This window comes from Suillus clintonianus (assembly GCF_016758775.1).
Source record: "Suillus clintonianus strain FC179 chromosome Unknown DEU56scaffold_70, whole genome shotgun sequence".
Classification (NCBI taxonomy): Eukaryota; Fungi; Basidiomycota; class Agaricomycetes; order Boletales; family Suillaceae; genus Suillus; species Suillus clintonianus.
This window is the reverse complement of record NW_024539294.1, coordinates 84,113-105,627: the sequence shown is the minus strand read 5'-3', so window position 1 is coordinate 105,627 and position 21,515 is coordinate 84,113. Positions and strand designations below refer to the sequence as shown.

General features: G+C 50.5%; 7 protein-coding genes across 7 annotated transcripts; 5 read left to right on the top strand and 2 right to left on the bottom strand.

Annotated features, from left to right (window-relative positions):
- The first annotated feature begins 1,601 nt into the window (after nucleotides 1–1,601).
- On the top strand, nucleotides 1,602–4,454 carry DEU56DRAFT_819726 (uncharacterized protein). The gene is made up of 2 exons (XM_041354036.1): nucleotides 1,602–3,231; nucleotides 3,296–4,454. Exons 1-2 carry the CDS (start codon nucleotides 1,606–1,608, stop codon nucleotides 4,187–4,189), a joined length of 2,520 nt encoding a protein of 839 aa, XP_041205471.1. The 5' UTR covers nucleotides 1,602–1,605; the 3' UTR covers nucleotides 4,190–4,454.
- A 28-nt stretch (nucleotides 4,455–4,482) lies between these two features.
- On the bottom strand, nucleotides 4,483–6,368 carry DEU56DRAFT_819722 (kinase-like domain-containing protein). The gene is made up of 6 exons (XM_041354035.1): nucleotides 5,982–6,368; nucleotides 5,807–5,924; nucleotides 5,623–5,753; nucleotides 5,092–5,571; nucleotides 4,813–5,031; nucleotides 4,483–4,755 (listed from the first exon to the last, which is right to left on the bottom strand). Exons 1-6 carry the CDS (start codon nucleotides 6,150–6,152, stop codon nucleotides 4,603–4,605), a joined length of 1,272 nt encoding a protein of 423 aa, XP_041205470.1. The 5' UTR covers nucleotides 6,153–6,368; the 3' UTR covers nucleotides 4,483–4,602.
- Nucleotides 6,369–6,387: 19 nt separating this feature from the next.
- DEU56DRAFT_891345 (inositol-pentakisphosphate 2-kinase) lies at nucleotides 6,388–8,080 on the top strand. Its single transcript, XM_041356296.1, has 3 exons — nucleotides 6,388–6,928; nucleotides 6,981–7,250; nucleotides 7,301–8,080. The coding sequence occupies exons 1-3, from the start codon at nucleotides 6,503–6,505 to the stop codon at nucleotides 7,880–7,882; spliced, it is 1,278 nt and encodes a 425-aa protein (XP_041205469.1). The 5' UTR covers nucleotides 6,388–6,502; the 3' UTR covers nucleotides 7,883–8,080.
- Nucleotides 8,081–8,428: 348 nt separating this feature from the next.
- DEU56DRAFT_982635 (uncharacterized protein) lies at nucleotides 8,429–10,343 on the top strand. Its single transcript, XM_041359903.1, has 2 exons — nucleotides 8,429–8,780; nucleotides 8,835–10,343. Exons 1-2 carry the CDS (start codon nucleotides 8,577–8,579, stop codon nucleotides 10,221–10,223), a joined length of 1,593 nt encoding a protein of 530 aa, XP_041205468.1. The 5' UTR covers nucleotides 8,429–8,576; the 3' UTR covers nucleotides 10,224–10,343.
- Nucleotides 10,344–10,619: 276 nt separating this feature from the next.
- On the bottom strand, nucleotides 10,620–11,758 carry DEU56DRAFT_915585 (ribose 5-phosphate isomerase A-domain-containing protein; the record flags this gene model as incomplete). The annotated part of the gene is made up of 7 exons (XM_041357759.1): nucleotides 10,620–10,688; nucleotides 10,742–10,828; nucleotides 10,882–11,076; nucleotides 11,126–11,177; nucleotides 11,231–11,311; nucleotides 11,363–11,540; nucleotides 11,590–11,758. 7 exons carry the CDS (start codon nucleotides 11,756–11,758, stop codon nucleotides 10,620–10,622), a joined length of 831 nt encoding a protein of 276 aa, XP_041205467.1.
- An 805-nt stretch (nucleotides 11,759–12,563) lies between these two features.
- On the top strand, nucleotides 12,564–12,787 carry DEU56DRAFT_742214 (uncharacterized protein; the record flags this gene model as incomplete). The annotated part of the gene is made up of 2 exons (XM_041348918.1): nucleotides 12,564–12,701; nucleotides 12,752–12,787. Coding segments are annotated over 2 exons (174 nt in total), but the record flags the coding sequence as incomplete, so codon positions are not given.
- A 1,335-nt stretch (nucleotides 12,788–14,122) lies between these two features.
- On the top strand, nucleotides 14,123–19,309 carry DEU56DRAFT_742119 (EPSP synthase-domain-containing protein; the record flags this gene model as incomplete). Its single annotated transcript, XM_041348911.1, has 7 exons — nucleotides 14,123–14,323; nucleotides 14,370–14,554; nucleotides 14,688–14,895; nucleotides 14,954–15,748; nucleotides 15,803–16,739; nucleotides 16,802–17,022; nucleotides 17,081–19,309. The coding sequence occupies 7 exons, from the start codon at nucleotides 14,123–14,125 to the stop codon at nucleotides 19,307–19,309; spliced, it is 4,776 nt and encodes a 1,591-aa protein (XP_041205465.1).
- Between the last annotated feature and the right edge of the window lie 2,206 nt (nucleotides 19,310–21,515).

The following is a 21,515-nucleotide window of genomic DNA, read 5'->3' as shown; positions in this document are numbered from 1 at the left end:
ATTTTCAACTCAGACACACTACTTGCCTGACTCGAGCTGTGAATATACATCAAGTCATCGTGTACACCAACGACGCCGGCTTGCAATCAAGTTACTGTGAGAGAGACAAGTAATATTCAACGAAGGGAACGTTGACGACGATGAAATGGCGCCTACCTGTATGAGACCAGCTGTGATCTAGGCATCTAGTCAAAATCAGTTAGTAATAAATTTGGATGCCTCGCCCGTACACTAACCCGCAGGAACTTGGAACAAGATGCCATCCATAAATCCTGCAGGCAGTGTATCACGAAGGTTGTGTGAGACGTTCAACATCCTCTCGCCTAAACCAACCAGACAGTGGGTTCTAAAGGGTGCTAGCCAGCGTGAGGAGGTTGTAAATCCCTGCAAACAGCAACAAACATTATCATCGGCGAGTAAACTGACCCGCCCGATGGGACTTCCATTTCAGCTTCCATTGCAAAGCGATCTCCATGCTCGGCCAATGTGGTACTTATGCAATATTGCCAATGAGGCATTCAGTGAGTTTTTCCTCGATGCCACCCTCAAAAATTACGCACGTTGTGGTCGCCCCGCATTCAGGATCGTCACGACCTGAGAAACTTTTAGCGTTGCGTTCTACCTTAGCGGGAATGTTCATGGCCGCTGTACGTAACGCCTACTGAGGCCGGTCGCGAAAAATCACGGAATATAGCTTGTGGCCATGAGATACCACGACCAATGTAAGTCGCAATTATAACTGTTCCGCGGGACTCTGTCCGCATTAAAGACACGAAACGATTTAGTAACTTGGGCTACTAGGTTCAGTCGGTGAGTCGCGCAGTCTTAGATTGCTCTACATCAATCATCAAGTCATCATAGCTCAACTACCACACCTACAAACCTCGGGTTGTTCATGTTCAGTAATCCCCGTCTGCACGATGCAGACAACCGATAAAGTAATCGACTCACGAGAGGTAGTTTGAGAGGTCGATATCAAGAGAGAACACCGGAACCGGTCGTTCTTAACACGTGATAACCTCATGCTTGAAAAGGTGGGGTGATAGCGGCATCGCGATTCACAGTCAAGACAAACATGAGGGGGGCATTGCTTCATGACGACAGAGGTTATCAGATCGGTTCTTATTGCTGATGCGGCCAACCTTGGACATGAGGTGAAAGCAACAGGGCCGTGTGCAGGGTCGTTTCCGCTCCGCATGTGCTTGGTCGTTGGACGTTTCCGCTGGATGTATCGATGTGATATGCCAGGTAAAGCATGAACAATCGGACATGAACAACCAGCTGTTCGACGGTATTTCCCTTCCAGGGCCATTATCATGCTTCTCTTTTGACCTGACCTGAAGAAGGTGGTTAAGCTTTAAGTTTTAGAGTTCCGCATAGTTTCCATAAGAAGTTTAGAGATCTCCTGCACAATCACCGTGCGATTTCCGGACTTGCTTTCTTACCGTGTGCGATGATAGTGCGGATGTCGATGGATAAGTATGCAAGCACTGTTGGGCACTGCTGCACTCAGGCAGAGCAAGTATCCAGGTGAGATAAATAAAAAGAGGGGGTGTATTTATATATAGAATACCGTAATCGGAGACTGAAAATGTGAAATTGTTTATGGTCGATTACTTTGTGTTCTGTTCGTTCGTTGTCGTTATGGACGATGGTGAGCGAGAGCACGCACAGACCTGGCTGCTAGCTGAGGACAACGCCCGCATCGTTCTGCTCACTTTCTCTTCTCTCGCCCTCGCTGTTGCCTCCATCCTCCTCTGGCGGGCAAAGCACGTGGAGATTCCCGTGAACAACCACGGACCCGACCCACAGCAAGCTCATTCTGCTCAATCCATAATCACCGCCGCTCTCTCCACCTTTCATATTGCCAGTAACACTCCTGGTGAGTACGATATGACCGAACCAGAACAACCGAGCACCCCGGAAGCATCCACATCGGCCGACGCAGACCAGAAAGCCTCTCGGTCCAAGGAGCGACGCAGGAGAGGAAAAGTCCCTTTTAAGGAGCTTCTCAAGGGCGGGAAGAAGACAAAGGTCTCATCCAAGGCCAACCAGCCCAGAACATCCGCTCACCAAGATAACAGCGGTAGTGATTCTCCGGCGTTCGAGACAGAGTCCAAGTCGACCACAAACAACAATAATATCGCGCCAGTCGCGCCATCCACTTCTCGTTTACCTTCACCAACTCCAGATCACCTTGAAGAGAATCTGGAATCCCATTTGGGCGTAGAATCACCGCCAGCGGTTGAATCCCACGAGGACCATTTGCTACCTACTTGCATGTCAGCATCCAGTTCTGAGCCAGCATCGGTTTCGCGTCACGTCACATCCCATAACTCCACCATGCGTACTTCACGCTCTGAGCACATGCATCCTCATGACACCGCTGACAACATACAACATGCTGGCAGCCCCTGTCACGACGATCCCGCTCCCTCCATACCAGGATCATCTTCCCCATCCACCTCCACAGAAGACAATGATAGCCGTGAACACTCATCTTCATTCACTTCGTGCCCTCAATCTCAGTCCATGCCACTCCACGTATCTACATCTACCCACGCGTTGGATTGGGATGGACAATCACAGGCATACAGGACAGGCGCTCACACCATGCCTCCACGATTGATGGCCAAGCAACGTGGAACTGACAAGTCCAATGGGAGTTGCGCTATTTCAGCCTCTATCTCGCACAACACCCCCTTGGCATCGTCATCAGCCTCTCACTGCGTTCCTCCCGCCCGAATTACGTTACCCAACTCTGCATCCGTATCCAGTTCCCCGTTACACATAAATCTGGGATCCAGTAATGAACCGTCATCATCTCCCTCCGGCTCCCCACAACTTGCTCCTGCACCAACACTTCCACATATTACATTCCCAACTTTGAATCCACTTCAAGCGTCTCCTAATGATCACACACATACCCACTCGAGCACAATTGAAAGCCCCATCATGAATGGAAAGAAAGCCGCAGGTCCCTCAATACCAACTGCTTCGCGGGGCTCAACGCCCCCACCAGGAGTAACTATTCATACTGGACATATATGCTCGCCTACTGGCCCCTTGAGTGCTCAAACACAGCTCGCGTCCATGCGTGGTGCACTTGAGGCTGCGAGACTACGAGAAGAGAAGGCTCGCGCAGAGGCTGAACGCGTGGTGAAGGAAAATGAAGAGCTAAAGTGGCGATGGAATGAGGATACGATGGCTTGGAGGAGGAGAGAAGGCGAGGTGAGTGTTCGTTCTGTCGTATGGTAGTCTTCGTTATTATAATTTCACTGACCATGTCCCTCAGCTACAAGCCCAAGCCCATCATCTCATGCAGCAGCTCCAGGCAGCATATTCTGTCCTTGCGACTTTGCAATCCCAGGCTCAAGCCCAATCTCCCTCATCATCCTTCTCCTCACCCACGTCTCCATCCTCACGCCTGCATCCTCAGAGTCCCAATCTCTCTCACAACGGCCTTCCCCAAAATCTCTCTCACAATCCTCCCGCACACGTCCAGGCACTCCTTGCATCATCCTACCACCCATACCCCGGGTTTCCGGTTGCTTACGGAGGTGCAGGAGTGTCACCCTTGTTTTATACTGGTCTGAGAATGACAATGAGTCCGGGAAGCAGTGTGAGGAATGGCGGAGGAAAAGGCCAATATACCCCTGATACGTCTTCCTCGGCGGGGTCATCGCCATCGCGCGGAAGGCGACGCCGCCGTGGTTCAGAGTCTTCGTCTGCTCAGGAGAATAATAGCGAAGACATGAGCATCAGCGAAGTAGAGGAAGACCAAGAGGACGCATGGCAAAATAGTATACTGGCCGATGCGATTTTAAAGCGCCCTGAAAGCTTGCGTGTGCCCAGTCGAGGGAGTCTTCGATCTGACGGACGCATGAGTGCTATGGGGAGCGTGCCGAGTGGGAAAGAGGACGTAGGCCGTGTGCCTAGCAGGATGAGCGAGAGATCAGATGCTTCTGCGAGCGGAGGCAGTTATGGGGTGCTGAGTATGTCTAGCTTGTCATGGGGTAAGAGCGAGGATGAGACGACTGGTGCTGTCGCGGAGGGCGATTCTACTCTGGCAGAAGCGGCCCGAGATACGAAAGCTGGCAGCGATGGAACGATATATCTCGACGCACCTACGCAAAACAGCTCATTCTGCGACCCATCAGCTCCTGTTCCTGCGAAAGACGTTCAATAACCTCCAGAGGTCGGATTTTGACTTATAGCGTATTGTATCCCTTCCTCTGAACCCCCACGTTTCTTCCACCACTTTCGTTACTTCCATACGATACGATTGATCCACGGGGACTTGCAATTTTGGATGTCGAGTCTGTATAATGAGGTATATTTTCAGATCATTGTCATAATACACGTTTCGTGGTTGATGCTTCCGTTGGCATCTGAAACAGCCTTGAGGTCACTTGCGTTGAAGTGCCGGTTGGCTGCCCCCAGACCACACCCAGATGACTCGATGGCTACGTTCGGCACATGTGAAGTGAAAAATAAGTTTTATTTGTGAAGTTTCTGGATCAGTACAGTAGTGGAAGCGGTACAGGCGAGTCATTGGTGTGCAATAAGTAATAATAGAAAAGTCATGGCAGTTGGAGTCAACTAGATGGGCAATTTTTTCCTGGGTTGACGATCATCCCACTCACGGTGCACAGCCGGTGCGCAAACCTTGAGACCAGGGAGGTAATGCGGCGGCGGAAGGCCTTTATTTAACCATGTCTGAGTAGGTGCAGGCACCTCAGGAACCCAAGGGGCCTATACCATCCATCTGTCAGACATAGCAATCTCGTTTGGTTACACAAGGGGACATACCATGTAGCGCCCGGCCTCCATTTTATCCCAATCGATGTTGTTGAGCCATGGGTGCTCGAGAACGGAATCAATCACACCCAGACGATGCTCGGCCGTCGTGTTCAAGAGTCCTTTGACGATGGACTTGAGAGATGCGCCCACGCGGAGGCCCTTGGGCCACTTGTACTTCCCCAAGGAGATCCTCTTGAATATTTTATTTTCGCTCGTGCCGAAGAATGGCTGAAGGAAACGAGGGAAATATGAGAAACGTGTTATGGGTTAGAATTCAATGGTACTGACCGTTCTCTTCGTCAGCATTTCGTACAACGTGACACCTGCCGCCCACCAGTCGACGCTTCGTCCTGTCATATGTTGGTAACATAAGACCTCAGGGGACATGTAAAGTGGCGTCCCGATCATCATCCAGTCCGTGATTTGTCCTTCATCATCAGCTGAACGGGCGTATCCAAAATCTGCGATGGTCAAATACCCATCGGGTCTAACGAGGATGTTTGCTGGTTTGAGATCCCGATGAATAATTCCTTCTCCATGAAGGAAATAAAGCCCAGCTGTGATGTTGGCGAAGTAGAACCGGGCGGTGGCAGCGTCGAAAGGGCCACGCGTCTGGATCACGTCGTAGAAACACCCGCTCGGTATAAATTCCAGCATGAGGTAAAGGTTCAATTCGTCTCTGAAGGCGCCTACGACACCGTTCACCCAGGGACTCCAGGGCAATTCAGACAGGTGCGTCCTCTCGGCATTAGCATCCGCAGGGTGTTTCTGGATGGGGGGTTATTGTTCGGACAGATGATGTAGTGGAGGTGTACGTGCTTGATCGATCATTTTCATCTTTTCTTTGGAGAGCACTTTCACGGCGAATAGTGATCCTGGGCGTTCCAGTTTCGTTACGTTTGGACGATCGCACGCTCGCACGAGTAGGACGAGACCATAAGCGCCGTCGCCTACATCGAATAAGCTCAATCTAACTCTCTGTGCTGAAATAGTGATGGTGTACCTAATGTGCGAATACATTCGAAACCGTCCAAGGGAAGTGCGGGAGGGCGAGGGTCTACTGCATCGGGTGGCAAGATGCCGCCAGTATAACCAGGTAACCCATGGACTGTGATACGTGGCTATAGACGACAGTCAGTGAGCTTGGAGGAACCGGAAAGGCACCAGGGAGCACAGACCGGTTTAGGATCATAATGCGAAGCGCGTCGAGTCTTGAGAGCTTTGAGATCGTGCTTGCGTGCATGAACACCTTTGGAGGGCGCTGCATTTTCTTTCGGGGACCGAGAAGGATGTTTCGTGGCCCGTGAACTTTCAGATGGCTTGGTTGATGAGGGGGTTGGGTATCGCATTCTTATTCTGATGGTGTTAGATGTTTCGTGAAGCTTGCGAGCGACGAGAAGTCAACGTTGCACTGGTGTGGAATAATGAAGGTTGCAAAATAGAGACTTCAGACATGCAGGGCAATAAATATTGTGGTCAGGGCAGCGTTGATACCACATCGTCTATTGTTCCACAAAAACGGTGTGGCAGAAGGCCAAAGCACTGTGCGGAGTATTTAGTCCGAGTTTATCCCACTGGGCGCTTGTTTGGCGCTTGTTGCTTGTAGTTGTTGTATTTTGCGCTACAGCTTGGCTGCGGCCACATGGCCCGGAGTCTACATATCAGTGGCAAGTACACCTGACTTTGCCCCATCTCTGCAATGACTCCGATATTGATCACTGAAACAAAACCTGAGGATTGGACATATATCTCTGAGGGAGGGGCCTCTATCGTATTCTCGTATCGAGGACCTCGCAATGTCCAATTTTCCGATCACGTTCTACGCCTCCGCAAAGTCGCTCGTGGGTCATTAGACAACACACTGCTCGATACCAACGCTGAACAACCAGACGACCCCATGATTGCCTTCCAAGATAACATCATCTCAAAGCTCATCCCTTCTGAGTTGCTAGCGAGCCTTGTGGTGGTGGTGCTCGATGAAGAGTGGCTCAGGTCGCTTATTGACCTACGCGATGCCGACCGCCCAGCCGGGAGAAGGCAGACGGATCAGATTGATGTTCACAGGAAAAAGGGTGTGTTAGCCACGGATCTCATTGGGGGTACGCCCATCGCGATAGAAATCAAGGTGATCTCCAGTTTATCGGGAGAAGAACTGGGTCTGACTGCTTATTTCTCAGCCGAAATGGGGATTTTTACCGAGAGATTGTCATCTCTCGCCTGAGACTGTTGCTCTGAAGACTGCAACGTGCAGATTTTGTATGCACACGAGTTTCATGGTGAAACAGGGGGACTTCGATACCACATATTGTCCCTTGGACCTTTTCTCTCGCGATGAGATGCGTGTTAGAAAAGCCCTAGGTGATTTATGGGCTGGGTGGTACGAGAGCGGCGGGTCTCTCAATAACCTGCGGTTCTTCGTTGAGGGCAGAATGGCAAAACCAGACGATGTACGTCTTCAGCACATCACGACCACACGGTTTCTCATAGATTTCGACAGGACCACTCGATGAAATTGTTGGCACACTTCTTCACGGCGGACGAATCGACTGATGCCCAGAACCTCCAAGAATCATTCACAACTGCTCTTGCACAGGCACTGGTTGACAGTCCCATTCTTCCCCTCCTGTCAACCTTACAACGAACACTGGACATCCTCGATATTGAGGGTTTATCCAAGTTGCACACACAAACCTCGCTAGATTTCCCAAGTGAAGGCCTCGGGTCCTCTGTTCTTGATCCTTCCATGGAAGAATGGGAGGACTTTGTTAAAGTCTATCATTCTGATTATCATTTGTGGGATCACACAGCTCCAAGTCCTGGACACCTCCGGCATTACCTCATGGCATACCTTCTTTCAGCAACATTCAAAGATTGCTCCATTATTATCAGGCCCAGACTACACCCTCTGTCTACGACGCAGATTGGTCCTGCACGATCATTTGATGCCACCATCATCGACATGGATATTAAGAGCATGAATCGTTTGGGGAAGTGGGAGAAGTTGGACAGAAAAATCGTGGAACATTACAAGAGTTCAGCCGGCCAGCGTCGTTGCATTGATAGCCAACGCGCTAGCTAATCGAGGTGTACAAGTATGTGTCGTCACACTCTCGCGCTGATTGTTGCTTACAGGTGGATTGGAAGTACTGTAATCGAAGTGGCGTTAGCAAGATGTATCATAGACTGATTTCCGGATAATTCTGGAGATTTTCTCGGATGAATAATTTGTGTTCGGCATCTCTTCAGCAACTATCCTTTAGCAACTATCCTACGGCGGTCTTACCAGTGCTTGGATCGACAGTCAATCGCTGACGAACATCTGAGTCAGTACGTTGAACCACTGCTCGGACCTCTGGCAGTTGGCATAATTTGGCTGCTATTCTGAGGACAACAAGAGTGATGAGTGAGACAAGCAAGTTCCCGACATGTGGAGCCTGCCGGCGCTCTCCTCCCAAAGTTGCTCGATATGAACGGTAAGGTTTTCACCTTTTGACGTGAATGACTGTGTACGCTTATCTTGCTTTCAGCGATACTGCAGCGACTGCCGTACAATCTAGCGAAAGGATCCCGCTGTACATTGGTAAAAATAGTTGCAGTGCCAGTGGAACAATGTCTTGTGTCTATTGATGAGTCCACAACAGAGCAGCCGATCGCGGACCTTCAAAAGCGGACACCTACCAGAGTAAAACACCAGAAGGCCTGTGGGTCTGTGGACTCTTGTAAGATTGGATAGATAAGTATTTTGCAATGGTAGAGCACCTTTCGAGTTAATCATGCATCACGCTCTTCTAGTCGACGATATCGTTCACGCAATTCTGACACATGTCACGTCCACGGACATTTTCAACTTTGCCCGAACGTGCTCGGCAGTTTCTGACCCTGCCCTCGATATACTCTGGTCTGAACAGTCAAGCCTGGTGCCCCTCATCAGGTGTCTCCCTCGAGACACCTGGGAAGTCGGAAAGGACAATTACATAGTGAGTTATGTGCGCTATATGACAGGACACTACTCAATGTGCTCCAATTTGCAGTACTTGTGTCACGAGCCGCTCCCCATGGAATGGGAGCGTATCAAAATGAACGCGTCCAGGATACGCAGGCTTATTCCCAACTCCAATCGCACTTCTTACCCCAAACTGCATATTAGCGTCCTACATCAACTTTTCGCGTCGTTCCCGCCTACTTCCATCTTCCCGAATCTGTGCGCATTGCATTTCGAAGCAGTGTCTAATCTGCTGGAGTGTCGTTCAGACCTCTCGCTACTTCGCCAGTTCCTTTCGCCCGCATTAGAATTGCTCTCCTTTGACGTACCGTCAGGTGTTCTAGCGGACGAGCTAGACCGATTGGTCGCTGCTCTTCCAGAAGCGTCGGGCCTGCGGCAACTGTCAATTTCGGTGGATCCGAGTCCGCATGGTTCTCATTTGACACTGCCTCTCCAGAACATGCAAAAGTTAAATGTACTGTCCATGGACGGGGTCGATGCGTGTCCGATGATGCATAACATTTCTAATCTCCAGCATCTGCGCCACCTTCATTCCCTCGTACTTACTTTACAAGAAGGATCTGGTGGCATGGAAAAATTACCTTCGGGTGATATGCCACTGGAATTGAGTACCCTCAAAAGCTTCGTGCTCTATGCCGATCGCATTCAACGGTGCACACATTTCCTTCTTCGCGTCGTCACCCCACAATTATCCAGCATTTCTATCAAGTATCATAAACATGCCTTACAAGAGGAGGTCAGGGAGTTCGTGCTGTCTCTCCCAACATATTGCCAAACATTCGCATCCCTTGAAGAGATTTCTGTTGGCTCGCTTTCGGCTTGGGAGCCTCACCCCGGCAGCACTCTCCCTTCTGACATTTTCCGGCCTTTACTAAAATTCAGAAAACTGGCAATTGTCAATTTCATCGAGGTGGGAAGATACCGTCTTGATGATGCATTCATCGAAGATGCTGCAGCTGCGTGGGCAGATCTTCGTGAACTAAGGTTTGCCTCAAATCAAACCGATACTTCCACAGTCCGAGTCACGTTAACCGGAATTCTTTCATTGGCTTCGCGGTGCAGATCACTTCGTATCCTGCATTTAACGTTCAATGCTACAGCATTCCCGACATTTCCTCATGCAGCGGATGGAAGACCGGAGTTTTGGCCCACACAAACAGCGCTCCAAAAGCTGCATGTCGGACACTCGAAGGTGGCGGCAGACGCATATGTCCCTTTCTGGCTAGCCGTAGTGTTTCCAAATCTAGGTGATCTCACCTGGTATGAAGCGCCCGGTAATACTATGTGGCTCGCATTAGCAGATGTACGGAAAAAACTGGTGATTGTTCAGGAAGTGGCTCCAGCCATGACAGAAGCCTCCTTGCCATCCTACCTACTGCGCTCTATAATGGCGGAGGGTCTGCGGGTGGGGGCGTAGCTGCGTCTATGTTGGGAGATGAAGTGGGGGAGCACAAAGATGTTTTGTAGGATCATGGGAAGTCTCATTGTAACCAGGCGTCTATATGTGTGATATATTAGCTGCTGGCCTTTATGCCCTCGCAATTGCCTGGACCAATGAATAAATACTATACAACGGACACAATATATACAGCACGTATATCCTAGAAATTCAGGTACTGTCCGATCTGCAGTATGCTTACGTTGCCAGTGTTAGTGGATGCCCGAGAGCAGCATGCAACATGGTTAAGACTCGTTAAGATAAATACATCTATATTTTAAACCCGCTCCACACATCCATTCCTAAACAACACTTGTGTGCAAGATTCACGATCTCTCTGTTTCGCAATCAAAAATTGTGTATTGTGAACTGTCGTCACGAAGGAAGGATTAATTCTTCGACAACCTTGGACTCTACCTTTCTCTTCACGGTCACGCTGCCATCCTGCCAGTTTTCGACGTCAGAAATATAAGTAGGCAAGATTCGTGTCAACTGACCTCGTTACCAAAGTATGCGGCCTGAGCCATATCGCAAAACAGACCGACTTCCACGACACCTGTGAGCATTTTGATTTTTGCCAAAATCTGCAGTAACGTGATTTAGTATAAGCCTGAGGCAGTGGCAGAATTTCTCGCACAGTTGTGGGGTCCTTCATCATCTCCCTGGGAAATGGTGCATCGATGACGAAATTGCTATTGTCCGTCACCACAGGACCAGCTTTAGCCTTCGCCATGCGCAGGGTAGCGTTTGGGGAGCCCAGAACATCGTGTAATTTACGCAAAACTTGGGCGTATGCAAATGGCACGACTTCGACTGGAACACCAGGGGTGAACTGCGAATGAAGATTACGATATTTCTCACTTGCAACAAAAGGTACGCACGTTCGTGCCAAGGTACTCCGCGTTTTTGCGGTAGTCGGCTACTACAATAAATCTGCAGTCCGGTAATGAGGGAACTGAGATATCCCAAAAAGATCATGGACGCACGTGTTCGCAGCCTCCGCGAGCACCTTTTCCCGCAAGTGGCAGGCTCCGCCACCTTTGATACAGTTGAGGTCAAGATCAACTCTGACGATGGTCAGGATCATCGACTTTTCTGAGGAATTAGACGAAACTTACTCATCAGCACCGTCTATAGTGACATCAATGATAGGGAATTGATCAACATCTCCCAGGTTGAGATTCGACATGACGATGAGTTCCTTCGACTGGAATCCAGTCGGAATGAACACGCGATCCTTGTTGAGCTCGCGCCCTTGTGCGACGATTCGCTCCACAACATAGGGCACAGTAGATCCTGGAATGTGGTGAATAAGAGATTTATCCTAGCCGTAATACGTGCAAACCAGATCCTATTCCGATTACCTTGCGGCAAAGAATGATGAGTTCCAAAAGATAAATAAAAATGAAACTGGGACTCGCCTTATGTTCTGGGAGAATGTGTTTGTCCACAGCAGTGTACGCTGCCAAGCGCTTGGATTGCTCAATGGCACTGAGCGTGGTGGTGGCTTGCATGCTGGTCAGCGTTCTAGTCATATTCTACGAGCGAAATACACACTGCTGGCCGGCATAGTGACGGGGCGCGGGACGGGAGTTATTCTGGACACACCAAAGTATGTCAGCTTGGTTTTCAATTGATAAGAGGCGGTTCCGGGAAGCGGTTCGGTGAAGCAGGATAATGCGAAACGTCAAGCTAGTCCCAAATCGTTCAGGACCGTCTTGGCTCCAAGTCTCCGTGAAGTCGGAAGCGTGACTACGGTCCAGCACAGCAAAGTGGACCACTTACGGAGTCTGTGCGGACGTCAAGTGCGTTTTTACTGAAGAGAATGGAAGGTTACGGTGGTAGACGAATATTCGATATGATGTAGTGCGCGAGGGGAAGCATAGATACTTATGAGGGTTGCATAGTCTTAGATATAGCAAGGACATGCGTGTGCTCGACTAGTCAAATATTCTCGGCCGGACATCTGTATTACTCACGCGCTCATCGCCAACAACCACTTTCAGGCTCGCATTTCACGGCAACGCTGAGAACAACTCTGCATTCTTCTCATTAACTTCCGTTTGTGTGTTCCATACACTTCGTTGTTCTGGGAAATATCCCGCGCATACTAGACTGGATCGCAGAAGAGTGTGGAAAGCCGTGTGCTTTTGTGTCACAGAAGGGGTGCAGTCGCTCAAACATGAGGGCCATTAAAGGTGGGCCCTACCATTCAACCTCTTTGAGGTAATTCACCATGCGCAGGAGTGCTTTTAACTTGGTTTGCAGTCATTTTTTGTCTTTCGAACGAATCGTAGACCGATCGTTGGCACTTGCGCTTGCAGTGATTCAGCTGTCAAGCAAATACTGCTCACAATGAACGAGAAGGATCCTTTCGTCATCGAGGACCTAGATGATTACCATCTGGTTATCAAGGCAGATGAGGAATTCAGAGTGAGGAGGGAGCTTGAAGCTGAGGTATGAATTGTATTGCATCTGGAAACACATCTGACAAGAAGCTGTTGCAGTTGGAGAAGAATACATACAGTCTAGAAGCAAACTAGTCTTTGACCCTGCAATCGCCCCCTCTTGTCTTACGCGTAATCTATCGGATTTGGCTCGACCTGGTGCATTGCCGGTTGAGATTCACTAGAATGAAAGCTCAAGGTGCGTGGTTTATCTGCACTAAAATGTAGATCATGGGGACCCATCAGGTACACAAAAGGAATTCTATCTGATGCGTGTTTTCTTATTGGTGTTCCGAACAATCTGCCAGACTGCTGATCATCTCCGGGAAGTCTCATTCAGCTGGCGTGTGAACCATTCATGGTCGCGAACATCTCTGGCCTTGCTGCGGGTTTGCCCCTGCCAAAACACGACGAAACTTTCCCTCTACCCAGGTGAAACACGGATGCATGCGTACGCGGCTCTGGCAGCGTCACACCCTGCTTGAACTTGGAAATGCGCGCTCTGCAACAAATGATTCATTCAAACACGATAAGGTGTGTCCGAGCGTGGAAGGACGCGGAACACGAGTGCAAAGAAATTTTCTTACCCACAGTTCTCTCAAATTAGCACTGCATAACCAGCTGTTCAACTACCAGGCCGCCGAATTCGTTCAAGGCTTCCCAGTGCTCGCTCGCAGAGGTGATGTAAATTATCGCCAAGACGCATTAATGACACCGCAACCCCTTGAATAATGCTGTCACAGTGGTCGTCAGATCGAGGCCGAGGAGCATAGATCTGGCATGGAAGTGTGCATAAAGCGGACAAGAATTTCCAGCGACCCAACTGAAAAGCGAATTGTGCGATCGGATACTACCCAGGTCACTGTAAGTTTTCTTGGAACAACAAATAGACATGCCAACTATCTATTTATCTGTACTGACAGGTCGTAATCTCACATGTTCATTGTGGGTGTATCATAGATATCACCCATAGATTATGTATTCGAGGGTGATCCAGAGAAAGGCGTATTTCGTCCACTGAGATCTACTAGTAGTGGCCACTTTGTTGGTGGATTCTCGGCGCTTTCGGCGTGTAAACAAAGCGATAGCGACGGAGTCTGTCCTGTCAATGTCTTAGTCTACACTATCACCATGATCATATCAACGCACACACTGCCCACGCTATTCGCCACAACGATGCCGCCTTGCATCCATTAGCTTGAGGCTAATAGTCACTGCCTCTTGTTCGCTCTAACGTGAAATGATATGAACCGGTTGCTAATTCGCATCTGAGCCGATTTATTTCCAGATTAGGCACGACGAGAATGCTAGTGTGATCAGACCATATTGATCGCGTTTCGATACTTAAGTATATCTTCCCTTCAAATCGGATTGTCTCTTTGTCTTTCTTTCCATCTTCCCTTGACTTGATCGCAGACAAAAGTGCACATTATGGACATTGCCCCGGACATCTTGAAAGTGTCCATCCTTGGACGAGAGTCCATCCACTGTGGTTTCCACTTGATCCCATATATCGCACGTACAGTGCTCACCACACTTCCTGCATCTGCGTATGTCCTCGTCACAGACACAAATGTAGCCCAGTTCTACCTCTCTGCATTCGAAAAGGCCTTCAGTGCAGAGATCAGTAAGGTACGTGTCCTGTCCATTCGTTCATCTCATCTGACTCGCATTCCAGCTTTCTTCCGCGAAACCGCGTTTCCTCTCCCGTATTATTTTGCCTGGAGAGACGACAAAGTCCCGTGAAGGAAAAGCTGATATCGAAGACTTCCTCCTTCTCGAGCGCTGTACTCGTGACACCGTCATCCTCGCTCTTGGTGGAGGTGTCATCGGTGATCTTGTTGGTTTTGTTGCTGCGACCTTGTGAGTATACCATATGGACTTCCCTGCAAGCTATTTTATCACTATCCGTTATTCTGTACGATTATCCTATCCTCGATTTTTCTTATTCTTCTTGTAATTGGTTCTTCTTTGGCTACTACTAACATTCTCATAGCATGCGTGGTGTACGCTTTGTCCAGATTCCTACCACCCTCCTTGCAATGGTGGATTCCTCCGTAGGCGGAAAAACCGCCATTGACACGCCCGCTGGCAAGAACCTCATCGGCGCGTTCTGGCAACCTGAATACATATTCATTGACGCTGCATTCCTCGAGAGCCTTCCTGAGCGAGAGTTCAGTAATGGAATGGCTGAGGTTGTAAAGGTGCGCTTGTTCCTATCTTCTTCCCTCAAGCCCACCTTATACTGACGTGCCCCTAAAGACCGCGGCGATATGGGACGAAGACGAATTTACTTCTCTCGAAACTAACGCTCAATTGATCTACAATGCTATCCGCACGCCTTCCACCGGCTCTGCAGGTCGTCACATCAGTACGCGCTCTACATCTCAATCTCTCCTCCTCTCCGTTATCCGAGGCAGTATCTACGTCAAATCCCACATCGTCACCATCGACGAACGCGAGACCGGACTCCGCAACCTTGTCAACTTCGGACACACAATTGGCCACGCTATCGAAGCCGTCCTCACGCCACATATGCTACACGGAGAGTGCGTCAGTATCGGTATGATATTTGAAGCAGAAGTCGCACGGGGAATGGGCATATTGAAGCAGGTGGCTGTGGGAAGACTCGTGAGGTGTTTGAGAGGGTATGGGTTGCCTGTAAGCTTGGCAGATCAGAGAGTAAGCAGATGCCCTGGTGCTCGTGGCCTGAGCGTCGACAGGCTCCTGGATATCATGCGCGTCGATAAGAAAAACTCTGGCCCTCAGAAAAAGGTGGTCATCCTCTCCCGCATTGGAGCCACCTACGAGCAAAAAGCGACAGCCGTTGATGATGCGATTATCGCGAAGGCGCTTTCGGAGGCTGTTACAGTCAAGGTTGATCCCAGCGCTTCTTCGACGGGAACACAACATGTGAAGATGGCGACGCCGGGCAGCAAGAGTATCTCCAATCGCGCCCTGGTGCTGGCTGCGCTTGCGCAGGGCACGTGTAAGTTGAAGAACTTATTGCATTCGGATGATACCCAAGTGATGATGGCGGCATTGCAAGAGCTCAAGGTCCAGCTGTTTCATCTCCATCCATCATTAATGTTGCTAACTCACTTTGTATAGGGCGCTTCTTTTGCTTGGGAAGACGGGGGTGAAACATTGGTAGTCACAGGTGGTGCAGGAGCTCTTCAAGTCCCCACAGCAGGAAAGGAAATCTACCTTGGGAATGCAGGAACCGCTGCGCGCTTCCTCACCACTGTCTGTTCGCTCGTGTCTCCCTCTGCCGCTGTCGATGCTGGGACCACCACTGTCATCACAGGCAATGCTCGCATGAAGCAGCGGCCTATTGGCCCTCTTGTAGATGCCCTGCGCGCCAACGGATCTGAAATCACCTACAACGAATCTGAGGGCTGCCTGCCGCTAAGCATCGCGCCCAAGGGACTGCAAGGCGGCGTGATCCGTCTCGCAGCGAGCGTATCGAGCCAGTACGTAAGCAGCATCCTTCTCTGCGCGCCATATGCGAAGGAGGCGGTGACTCTCGAACTCGTGGGTGGTGCTGTGATCTCGCAGCCGTACATCGACATGACGATCGCCATGATGCGCACATTCGGGGTGATTGTCACACGCGACCCGGGGACCGATGTGTACCGAATTCCTCAGAGCACATACGTGAACCCCGCCCAATACGCGATTGAAAGTGACGCGAGTAGCGCGACCTACCCGCTTGCGATCGCTGCGATTACGGGGACAACTTGCACGCTCGAGAACATCGGAAGCGAAAGTTTGCAGGGTGATGCCCGGTTCGCCGTAGACGTGCTTGCACGCATGGGTTGCGAGGTGGTTCAGACCGCAAACGAAACGACCGTCACGGGTCCGAAGAAGGGCGAGCTGAAGGCGATTGGGGAGGTGGATATGGAGCCGATGACGGATGCGTTTTTGACAGCGTGCGCCCTTGCTGCCGTTGCGCAGGGCGGAGAAGGGAACACGACAAGAATCGTTGGGATTGCGAACCAGAGAGTGAAGGAGTGTAATCGTATCAAGGCAATGATTGATCAGTTAGGTGTGTGTTTTGATTACATCTCATTGCTGCTCACTCTCGTATAACTGACTTGACCATCACAGCCAAATTCGGCGTGCAGACAAAAGAATTGGATGACGGACTCGAGGTGTACGGTCGCCCGTTTAACACCCTCACCCGTGGCGCGAGCGTGCACTGTTATGACGACCACCGTGTTGCGATGGCGTTCAGTGTCCTGGGTACTGTTGTACCCGACACAATCATCGAGGAGAAGCGCTGCGTCGAAAAGACGTGGCCGAACTGGTGGGACGATTTGGAGAACAAGGTGTGACTCACATCCTTCCTCGCTCTCACTCAAGCTTGGTTCTGACATGTATACCCAGATAGGCCTTAAAGTTGGGGGCATTGAGCTGCCGCGTGCTGAGAGCTCTACCACTGCCCCTTCTGGAACACCTTCCCCTGCAACCTCCGCATCTGTGATCCTTATTGGCATGCGCGGCTCGGGCAAGACGCATGTCGGAACACTCGCGAGCGCTGCTCTCTCTCGCCGGTTTATCGATGCAGACACTTACTTCGAAACCAAACACAACATTGGCGTACGCGAGTTCGTATATGCCAACGGGTGGCCAGCATTCCGCGTTGCAGAGACGGAGATATTGAAGGAGATCATTCAAGAGGCTGGAACGGGACACGTGATCAGTATGGGTGGCGGGATTGTGGAGACGCCTCAGGCCAGGGATGTGCTGAAGAACTATGCAAAGACGGGCCCGGTTGTGCATGTCCTCAGGGACATCGAGGAGATTGTGATCTACCTTGGTCATGAGACCGCACGTCCTGCGTACGGCGAGTCGATTACCGAGGTATTCAAACGACGAGAACCATGGTTTGCTGAATGCGCCAATTACGATTTCATCAATCGCATAACCGTTGACGGCGGCGAAACGACTAATGCAGAGACGTCGCGCTTCTTCAAGCACATTACAGGGCAGCCGAACCTCGCGGAGAATGTAGCCGCTGGGAAGCGTAGCTACTTCGTGGCACTCACATACCCCGACGTGATGCCTGCTTTGCGACATATGTCAGACCTTACGACGGGCGTGGATGCTGTGGAGCTGCGTGTGGACCTACTGCGCGCCCCTGACACCCTGGGTGCTATCCCGTCACAGGCTTATGTTGCTGCACAAGTCGCTGCGCTACGCCGGGCGACGACTCTCCCAATTATATTCACAGTGCGCACGATAGGCCAGGGCGGTGCGTTCCCGGACAACGCGGAGAGGGGTGCGTTTGAGCTTCTTAGGCTTGCGCTGCGACTTGGAGTGGAGTACATTGATGTGGAGATCTCTGCATCTGAGAAGCTCATTACAGACCTCGCCGCTCGCAAGGGATTCTCCCAAATCATTGCATCGTGGCACGACTGGAGTGGCAAGATGAAGTGGAATGAGGACGTAGTGAGAAGCAAGTACGCGCTTGCGAGCCGACTCGGGGATATCGTCAAGATCGTCGGAAAGGCGGACACGTTGCAGGACAACTTTGCATTACATGATTTCGTTGCAAAGGCTAACCTACAGCGGGGTGCAAAACCGATCATTGCGATCAACATGGGCGTGGAGGGTCAGATGTCACGTATACTGAATGCTACTTTGAGCCCCGTGACGCACCCACTTCTCCCCTCAAAGGCAGCACCTGGGCAGCTCTCCTTTGCCCAGATTCAGAAAGCGCTGAACCTGCTGGGCCAGCTTCCTGCGAGACGCTACTTCTTGTTTGGAAATCCCATTGCACATTCCATGTCCCCGACTTTGCACAACACTGGATTTGAGGTCCTCGGGCTTCCTCACACTTATGGGCTTCTCGAGACAGCTGATGTCGGTGAACAAATTAAAGCTACCTTGGCTGCTCCTGACTTTGGAGGCGCCTCTGTTACCATTCCCTTCAAACTCGATGTCATACCCCTGCTTGACAAGCTTTCGCCAGCCGCTGAAGCTATCGGAGCTGTCAATACCATCATACCGGTCATCGAAGGAGGAAACCGCATCCTCTGCGGAGACAACACCGACTGGCTCGGCATTCGTGAATCCATCCTCTCTCGTGCGCCATCCATTGGTGCGCCTGCTGCTGCCCTCGTTATCGGCGCAGGAGGGACCGCCAGGGCCGCCATCTTTGCGCTTCAGTCCCTGGGGGCTCAGCGTATCTACCTGTTCAACCGGACTGCAAGCAAGGCGCAGGCGCTCGTTGATGCTTTCCCCAACGCCCCCGTCAAACTGATCCATACGCTTGACGCCTGGCCTGCTGAGGGGCCTGCACCAACTGTCATTGTATCCACCGTCCCAGCGAGTGCGACAACCACTGACGGCACTAGCCCGGGTGGCGTGCTTCTTCCGTTGGCGCTGTTTGATGCAACAGCGAATGGCGTAGTTGTAGACATGGCATACAAACCTTCCGAGACGCCTCTTCTAATACTCGCGAAGAGTGCAGCTCCCAAGTGGGCGAGGGTTATGGGGGTTGAGGTGCTCCTGGAGCAGGGCTATGTGCAATTTGAAACATGGACGGGACGTAGATGCCCGAAGCATGTCGTGTCGAAGAGTGTGTTGGAGAATTATTTTGCAGCTGCCTAGGTGGATCTAAGTCTGTTTGGATGTTAAAAATCGTTGACATGAGCTTGATATCAATATTTGTTGTAGGATCTACTATCGATGTAATTTATCGGCGTATTCCTTTTCTCCCGCCTGTCTGCTTCAACGTTCCGAATTATCTACTAGGAGACCCAACCGTTGAATCTTGTCCCGGATCGAGCTGTCCCGCACCGTGCCTCCCCTTTATCCCTGGTTGTCTCTTATTCTCTGCTGAGGTCATAATATAATTAACTCAGCACATTCATTCTCTATTTGAATGTTTCGTAAACAGTTGTCTCACTTCCCCGCGTCATGTCGAATCCGTAGCCGTGTCAGTGCTGCATGATTATGCTATGTAGTACTAGTGTGTTGTTCTAGTACTCCTCGCGCTCCTGGTAGTCCACAAACTTAGAGTTCCCGCTCCTGATAGTCCACGAACTTGGAGTCAAGTTCCCGCTCCTGATAGTCCACGAACTTGGAGTCAATCTCCGGCTCCTTATAGTCCACGAACTTGGAGTCAAGTTCCCGCTCCTTATAGTCCACGAACTTGGAGTCAATCTCCGGCTCCTTATAGTCCACGAACTTGGAGTCAAGTTCGCGTCGTTTAGCTGAGTGATACATTGAGGCATCTGAGTAACTATGATAATGCTGATGATCATGAATGCTCACCAGAAAGTTTCTCAGCCGAAATGGCTACTGGCGTGGGTGACGCTGCGGCGAGAATGACGAAAGATGCAAGCGCGCTAAAGAGCACAGAAAGTTGCATGTTTAGAGAGAAGAAAAGAGAAGTGACTAGTGCGTCAATGTACTACACTGGAAATTAGAGAGGACTCTTTATACATTCTGATAGGTCTGCTCGACTTCCACAAACAACACAATTACATACCTGTTCAGATCGGGGCCAGCAAACCTCAGCCAGGAGTTGTCGAGAGCTTCAAGGTGTGTCCCCGCCACGATACAGCAATGTCTGACACGGGAGACCAGGACCGAGACCAATAGACAGGCTCGAGGAAACAGCCGTGATAAGTTGCGTGGCAGATGCCTAGTGACTGGCGCAGATCAGTCCGTTGCAGAAGCTTCATCGTCATGATGCATTCATAGTTGACCAACGTTCGGCAGTGTGTGAGGAGCTGCCACGTCAGTTATGCACGGCGGCTTATCGTTTAGGTGATTTGAGTGCATACCTGGCGGAAGGACACTTGATTCAAAGAAATTGTCATGTCACAGCATATCATTGTCAGCCTGGGTCTCTTGCGGTAACGAAGTGCATTTTTTTTCAAGTTTCGTCAACCTACGATGGAAGGATGAATCGTGGCAGCTGAAGGTTAAGTCTCTCCGCTTTGCTGGAGCGCTAGAGTCGAACATAACGCATGTGCCACGGCCCACGGTCTCTGAGAAAAACACTTGGGATGGCATGAGTGATTTTGAGATTCCTCGGAGCACTACGTCGGCCATGCGTTTGAGAGCAGTAGGATGTGCACAAGCGTCTCGTTTTACGGCAAGGTCAGATGGGTCAGGCGGACTAGGGCTCCGTTAAAAACTTCGGAGTTTTTGACGTTGGAGTTTTTGACCGGTTTTTAACGTGTTTTTATCCCGTCGATCTTGATAGGAACGGTCAAAAAAGGAAAAATAACGACTCGCAAAACTTGGAGGCGCCGCAGGGCGCTAATTCGGACTCAGAGGACAGTTGGTTGGAGGAGGGTGAGGACCCAGAGATCGAGTGTGATCCAATGTACAGGTCGTGTGATACAAGAGTGCTTGTGGGTAGCGAGGATGCTCATCTTGATGCCCCTCGATTGTTAGACTTACTATCAGAGAAGCCGGTGGAAGGAGCAAGCACGATACCTCAACTACAGGACACTGGTACAGTTACAGCGCCATTGGGAGGGCCCGTACAGTGGGAGTTTGCATTACCGCAGCGAAAAAATGTCAAAATGACCTGGAAAAACACATTTTTTGAGTGTGTCAAAAACTGGTCAAAAACTAGTTTTTAACTCGTGTCAAAAACCCCTCGAAGGTGGGGGTAGGTTAAAAACTCGTCGATAACTCCGTGGGGAGTTTTTCACGGAGCCCTAAGGCGGACTGAGGAGCAGGGGCAAAAGGTACAAAAACCCTCTTCAAAATTTCGCGACGATGTAATATGTGGGGGTGCGCAAACGGCGTTCGTGCCGCTGACTTATGTCGAGAAATTTACGCCTCGCCTCTGCGA

Coding starts and splice junctions, on each gene's coding strand:
- DEU56DRAFT_819726 (XM_041354036.1), top strand. CDS start 1,606: ATGGTCGATTACTTTGTGTTCTGTTCGTTCGTTGTCGTTATGGACGAT. Junction 3,232..3,295: donor GGAGGAGGAGAGAAGGCGAG/GTGAGTGTTCGT, acceptor CATGTCCCTCAG/CTACAAGCCCAAGCCCATCA.
- DEU56DRAFT_819722 (XM_041354035.1), bottom strand. CDS start 6,152: ATGCGATACCCAACCCCCTCATCAACCAAGCCATCTGAAAGTTCACGG. Junction 5,925..5,981: donor CGCATTATGATCCTAAACCG/GTCTGTGCTCCC, acceptor TGTCGTCTATAG/CCACGTATCACAGTCCATGG. Junction 4,756..4,812: donor TGGAGGCCGGGCGCTACATG/GTATGTCCCCTT, acceptor TGGATGGTATAG/GCCCCTTGGGTTCCTGAGGT.
- DEU56DRAFT_891345 (XM_041356296.1), top strand. CDS start 6,503: ATGACTCCGATATTGATCACTGAAACAAAACCTGAGGATTGGACATAT. Junction 6,929..6,980: donor CCATCGCGATAGAAATCAAG/GTGATCTCCAGT, acceptor CTTATTTCTCAG/CCGAAATGGGGATTTTTACC. Junction 7,251..7,300: donor GAATGGCAAAACCAGACGAT/GTACGTCTTCAG, acceptor AGATTTCGACAG/GACCACTCGATGAAATTGTT.
- DEU56DRAFT_982635 (XM_041359903.1), top strand. CDS start 8,577: ATGCATCACGCTCTTCTAGTCGACGATATCGTTCACGCAATTCTGACA. Junction 8,781..8,834: donor TCGGAAAGGACAATTACATA/GTGAGTTATGTG, acceptor TCCAATTTGCAG/TACTTGTGTCACGAGCCGCT.